At 46.9% G+C, this 6,348-nt stretch overlaps 1 protein-coding gene across 1 annotated transcript; it reads right to left on the bottom strand.

Moving 5' to 3' along the window:
• Positions 1-240: 240 nt before the first annotated feature.
• On the bottom strand, positions 241-5,435 carry arl6ip1 (ARL6 interacting reticulophagy regulator 1). Its single transcript, XM_018756930.2, has 6 exons — positions 5,241-5,435; positions 4,256-4,389; positions 3,770-3,889; positions 2,374-2,491; positions 1,961-2,045; positions 241-1,144 (listed from the first exon to the last, which is right to left on the bottom strand). The coding sequence occupies exons 1-6, from the start codon at positions 5,274-5,276 to the stop codon at positions 1,026-1,028; spliced, it is 612 nt and encodes a 203-aa protein (XP_018612446.1). The 5' UTR covers positions 5,277-5,435; the 3' UTR covers positions 241-1,025.
• Between the last annotated feature and the right edge of the window lie 913 nt (positions 5,436-6,348).

Here is a 6,348-nt window from a genome sequence, read left to right on the forward strand (position 1 = left end):
ACAGTAAAAGTTACCCTGCTATATAAATGGGTAAACCAGTGTAAGTATAACACCAAGTTTCTTTTGGAGAAATGTGTCAGATAAATAATAAATTTCAATTTAGAAGAGCTCCTTGGAAACCCCTGTGAGTGGCTCATGCTACAAACTACAGGTAGCCAGTTTAATCTGCTCTGCATTTGCCAAGGGCATTAACAGTCACCCACCCATGTGAGTAGAATCACCACACATCATCACATGTAATTCCTCTGAGATCAAACTTTATTACTCTTGACAGAACGGAAGAGAGAAGGAAAAAAAAAACTGGTGTGATGAACAGGAAAGGTCTGGGTGGGCAGCACAGCTCAGTAACACACTAAGGGGACAAAAAACGGAGTAAAGGACAGGCATATTTACAGAAATGGCCCAGCACGGTGTTGCGGCTTGGCAGGGACACCATCAGCAGATACGAGAATTTGATACAGTAGTACATTTCACAAGTTCACACACTGGTCTAAGCAGTCCCAGCGGGCAGCTTCTCTCAGTGGAAGAAGGAAAAATAAAAAACTCTTTCAGTGCATTAAGAGAAGGATTTAGGGGCGGGGCGGGGCAGAGCAGAGGTAAGCCTTCTAAAGCCGCCAGCCTCCATCCCCAGCTGAGAGAGCCAAAGTCTATCGAGAAACTAGTATCCCTCGCATGGAGGATACAGACACATTGAAGTAACAATGGCGTTTACAAGGCGACACTAAACTAAGTGTTCTAACTTAACGCGCATTTGTGTACTTTGGCTCAGCCACAGGACAGAAAGGGGAGAAGCCAAAACAGCCTATTCACCAACAGAGTCAATATGGCCTAACAAACAAGTAACAAGTTCACATCCATTGCGCTCAAAGTAATAAAAACTGGCACACAATTAAAACTGCTGTAGCTAAAGACAATCTGAAAGTTGTTTGTTGTTATGGGATTCTCTGATTGGTCTATAAAAAAGGGTGGGGGGCCTTGTAGGGGGCATCTGTTTATTCGCTTTTCTTGCCCTGCAATGATACTCTTCACTCGTTCTTCTTCTCCTTCTGCTTCAGCAGCTTGTTGATCTCACGCTTGGCCATTGCTGAATACTTGGTGATAATGCCATGCTGGTTGAGTCCGGGGAGGAGCAGCAGGAAAGTAACTACACACAGAGGGGAAGGGAAATGGTCAGAAACACGGTCACTGTCAAGGTCTGTCCAGAGCTATCCAACAGAAATCATAGTTTCAGGAGGCATCGTGTGTCATGAGCTCCCCACTCACTCAGTCTTTAAAATAGAGTCAGCCTATTTTTAGGCAACGTCTGCCCTAATTTCACTGACCTTTAAAAACACGCTGGGCCCAGGGGGGTCGAGTCAGAGTGAAGGCACACTGCAACTCTCAGCCCCCAAGCTGCCTAAGAGGAACTCTCACTGCACCATAAAGCATCACATTAATTCCAGAATGAAGCCACTGTTGAGCCACACACACACAACATATTGGAGCAGGAGGAGTATATCCATTACTTGGGTTGTGTGGTCAGGTGTTTCAGCCTACAACACACTTCCATAAACCTTTTCCCTAATTCAGTGTCAGCACTGCATTATTACCGTGAGCCTTTGACTGAACTAAAATACCAACCGCTATTTCTGTCACCAGAAGGTTCCTGGATATGTCAGTCTACAGTGCAACCTTTACTGTGCTCCTGACAGACTCCTCCGTTAGTTTGGTTAATGGTCCTGAGATACAGAACGACAGAAGGGGGCCTTTTCATGGGCTTCTCTGAAAAGCTGCATGAAGATTTTTAGTGTGAACAGGACTGTTGAACACAGTGGTGAACGTGCCATTTCCAACTCATCTCACACTTCAAGTACTTAAAATAAGTGTGGTGTGACACCCATGGCAACAGCAGCATCTCACTGCGGCGTAGAGTACCAGTGTGTGTGTGTGGGGGAAATGTGGAACAGTCATGTTTACGTACCGATCAGGTAGGTCAGCAACAAGTTGTGCACTTGCTGACCAATCCATGCCACCACCACCAGTGTGCTGATCACAGACAGGAAGTACTGGGGAGAAAACAGGAAGAGGAACTCAGTCACCAGTTGGGCACAACTCCAGACTGCACAAAAACATCTCAAGGGTGACCGCCCAAGACAGGCCCCAGAGCAACATTAACTCAAGTTGTGCATTTCAAACAATGAAGCAGAAGAGTATATTTTTTTTTTAACCTCTCCAAGATCTAGACGTGGTACTGATGAAATGCATTTTTGGCATCTGGCATAGCTTGGACACCAGATAGGCTCCTCCCCAAACTAGACTGATGACTCAATCATTGGGGTGTCCTCAGCAGGGAGTATACAAGTGGTGAAGGGCCAAGACAGTGCACTACTGTACCATTCTAGGTTTCTCCTCTTTCAGTGTGAGCAGACGCTTCCACCAGCTGAAGACGCCACGGCGGCTCTTCACCAGCGTCCCGCAGATTTCATGGAAGCGCTGCTGCTGCTCAGTGGTCCTGGAGGAGGAAGAGAAGGAAACTAAGCTTCTTCCCAACAGAAGTCACACACATGGGTCTTGGGAAATCACTTGGAATCTATTCTGTGTAAAATTTCACCCAAGGCAATTTGTGAATGTGTGACTAACTGACAAATTCCTGCAATGAAGGAAAAGTGAGAAAAGGCAAACGCAGCTAAGGATTCGCAGCCCTGATGATCACTGAATTAAAATAAAATAAAAAAAAAAAAAAAAGAGGAACAACGATTTTGCACAACATGCAACAGAAATGTTACTTCTCAGTGGAGTTTACCCCCAGTACTGGTAAACAGCTGAAAGCAGATAGCAAGCAGTGTGACTCCATGCCACAGCAGGCAGACACCACCAATATCTCACTTCATGAGGAGGAGCCAGTACTTTGTCTCTGACTGGACTCCAGGCCAACTCAACACCATTCAGAATAGACACCAGACTGTCAAACCAACATGCTGCATATTCTTTCAGAGCAAGACCGATAAGCATCTTTGTGACATGCACATGCTAGCACTGGTCAAAGAGATCCGCAGGAAGGATCCATTTTTTTGCCAAGCTGACAGAGTGTATATAGTGGAGGATAGCGTTCTATACAAGGGGTGAAGGACAAAGTACCCTGAACACACTGCTCTGAAATTAATCCTGGATCTAAGGCCCCTTCAGCTGCCCAAGCACCTGCTCCCCCCCTCAGAGCACCAGTGTGCCAGTGTGGTGGCACCTCAGCCCTAAGGATGCAGTTGAGGGTGAAAACTCAAAGTGGCTTTGTCATTTCAACCATATACAGTTGGTACAGTATATAGTGAAACAAAACAGCATTCCTCCAGGACCATGCTGTAACAAAAGGCCAACATATTACAATATATACAATAAAAAGCAATATATTACAATATAATAAATGCTGTAAAAAATAGAAACATAACTGCAAAAAAAAAAATTGCAAAGGGAATGGAACAGTGTTCAGTGTGTTGGTGCAAGTCCAGACCCTGGGTGTTGAGAAATCTGATGGCTTGGGGGAACAGACTGTTACACAGTCTGACCGTGAGGGGCCGAATTCTTCGCTACCTTAGACTGCAGGTACAGCAATGTGTCATCTGACACCCCCACCGCGTTAGGACACAGAGATGGTGGGAAACGGGGGACAGTGTGCACACACATGCACCTGCCACATACAGCGCAGGAAGTTCAACCGGTTTCCTTTTTATCAGACGAACAAAGGCAGAGCACTACTCCGACACACCCCTCCGTGTCATCATTCCACACGGCTTACCACTTGTTAGACCCAAACACTCTGGGGGCAAGGATGGGAACCAGGTAATCAGCGAGGCACAGGAGGATGACGGTGCAGGACAGCCCAGTCAGGACTGACGGGTCCAGATAGTAGATCAACCTGTCAAGACAGGCAGGTGTGCTTGTGTGACAGGTGAAGACAACCCAGGTATCAAATATGGGACAACGATGGGCCATTAAGAAATTATGTACATTCTTTTGAAAAAAAAACCACCTCCACCCTCAGACAGGCTGGTGCGAAAGACATGTGTGGCATCTCAATTCTTAAGCAGGTTGACATGAAGCTAAACACGAAAGTCGCATGAAACGCTTCCCTTCTAAAAGGCCGCTTTAGAAACCACATTCTGCCCAACAATCACAATGTAAACCCAGGCGATGCTACGCAAAGGACCTACGCTATTTCTTGTCATAACGCTACAAACATTCTCCCTCGCTTCTAAACCGCATTTATCCGGCGATTACTCACACAAAGAACAGCGTTGTGACACCGACCAGGGCTCCGGGAAACCAGGGCTTCTCCCAACGCAGGACGCGGTCCCCTGCCAGGATCACCTCCCCCCACCCCTGGAGCTGCTCCTCCAGCTGGGCAGTCTCCTGGGCCTGGCAGATGGGGAAAAAAGGGTCAGTCAGAATCACATCCCAAGCGCATTTCACCACCGATCAGCGAGACAGGCAGCTGGACAGGATCCCACACCGGCAAGAACAGGGGGTCACCTTCAGGTTCATCATGGTAAACGGAACTCAAAATTTACTGAACCACGGCACCAAAACGGCTTCGTGATCGTGCTGCTTGTTTCGTCAACACGCGGGGGGCCTCTAACCACCACAGTGTGACACTGCTGGAAAAAAAAGGGATCAGTGCAGCAATCAGTCAGCATGGGGTCTGTGCTTATGTGTGTAAGCGCGACGGTCAGCGCTCAGTTCTGGTTCTGCTCGTTCTTGCCGTTGACACGCTTCGCGACGCTTGCAATTCGAGTCCAGCAGTCTGAGCTCCCCGGCGATGCCACAAAAAAAGAAAGCTGCGAGTGTCCGGGTAAAAAAATAAAAAATAAAAGACGGGGCTGCGCAGCTACATGGCAGCACGACGTCGATAAGCGAGTCACACGACACGACCGCCCGTACGCGCGCGTTGAGCCAAATCAATGTCTGATCCCCTCCGCGATCTCCGTCTCGAGACGCCGCGAGCGACTCCCGCCCATAATGATATTCCTCAACGGGTAAAAACGACAAAAAACGTCCAAAAGCCTTCGGCCGCTCCGTCCGTGCCTTTCCGGCGGGACTCAAAGTCCATTTCACGCGCAAGGTCCAAGAGGACGGAACGAGGACATATTTATTTGGACAGACTGAGCGGGCTGAACCGCGACACTCAGTACGGGTAGTAGCCTAGCTGCTGCTTTAGCCGCCCGCTGCTAACACTACGCACCCACGAACACGTCTAGAAGGATACTTACAATTAAATTAGCACTTCTGTTATCAGCTTCAGCCATGACTGTTTGTGATTGAATTGTGGTATTTTTCTTTCTTTCCTCTTCTTATTTCCCACTGGAAAACGCCCCTACTCTTCAACCTCCGCGACACACAAAAACCGCACTGGCAAGTCGCTTGCTTCGCGACTGCGCAACTCGATTGAACCGCCTCGGATTAAGGGCTGTCTGGGAAATGTAGTCCCGAGGACCTGTTCGAATATCGTTGCGCTTAGCTGAAAAAATAAATCGCCTTCTCACCAGGACACTGTAGCTTCGGGGTGGGATTAAAAACGTCACCGAATACGACAGCCAATGGTGTAGGGCAGCTGGTAACCGACGGGAATTTGAATACACTATATGGAGTTCTTTCCTATAAATTAGATACAAATCATAATATCCTTAGCTTGATGCGGTACAAGAGAGACAGAAATAAATCAGCGTTACCCTTGTAATCCGTATTTATGCAAATTTAACGGACGTCTTGCCTCTGTTTTTGTTTGGCTGAGATAGAAACAATCCCCTCATCCTCTCATGTTTGTTCGCGTCCTAAAAACATCTCTCTGGGATCATTTATATAGCTTTGTTTCCTTCCTTTACCGTCAAATTAATATTACGGACTAAATGTTTCATTTTCATGCTGGTGAATCTGGTAGCAAGGATGTCAACTATGTCTCTGATCCCACGTGTTTATTGCGTACATTTTATATTTATAAGGCAAGATGTATGTGTATTAAATCTAACCCTAACCGTAAATTATGTCTCGCTGATTTAGTTTCTCTTCAGTCCAAATAAAAACACTTCTAAAATGAAACCCATCGGAACGTCGCAAATTAAGTTTTTGGATAAACGGAGTAAAATTGTTGTGCTGCACGTTCGGTAAGCAATAAGCATATGAGTTAGATTTAAATTATTCCTTGCAATTTTGAGATAGTGTTGTTGGTGCGGAACGCGACCGCAGGGACACCTTGTCGATCCGATGAGGCACTTCGTGTACAGCATCACCGTAAAGTGTCTCAGTGATCTGAACAGGAGAACGAGGTGAAAAACTGAACGTTTGACTCCAATCGACCACACCACCCACCCTCTCTCCCCT

This window comes from Scleropages formosus, chromosome 8, assembly GCF_900964775.1.
Source record: "Scleropages formosus chromosome 8, fSclFor1.1, whole genome shotgun sequence".
Classification (NCBI taxonomy): domain Eukaryota; kingdom Metazoa; phylum Chordata; class Actinopteri; order Osteoglossiformes; family Osteoglossidae; genus Scleropages; species Scleropages formosus.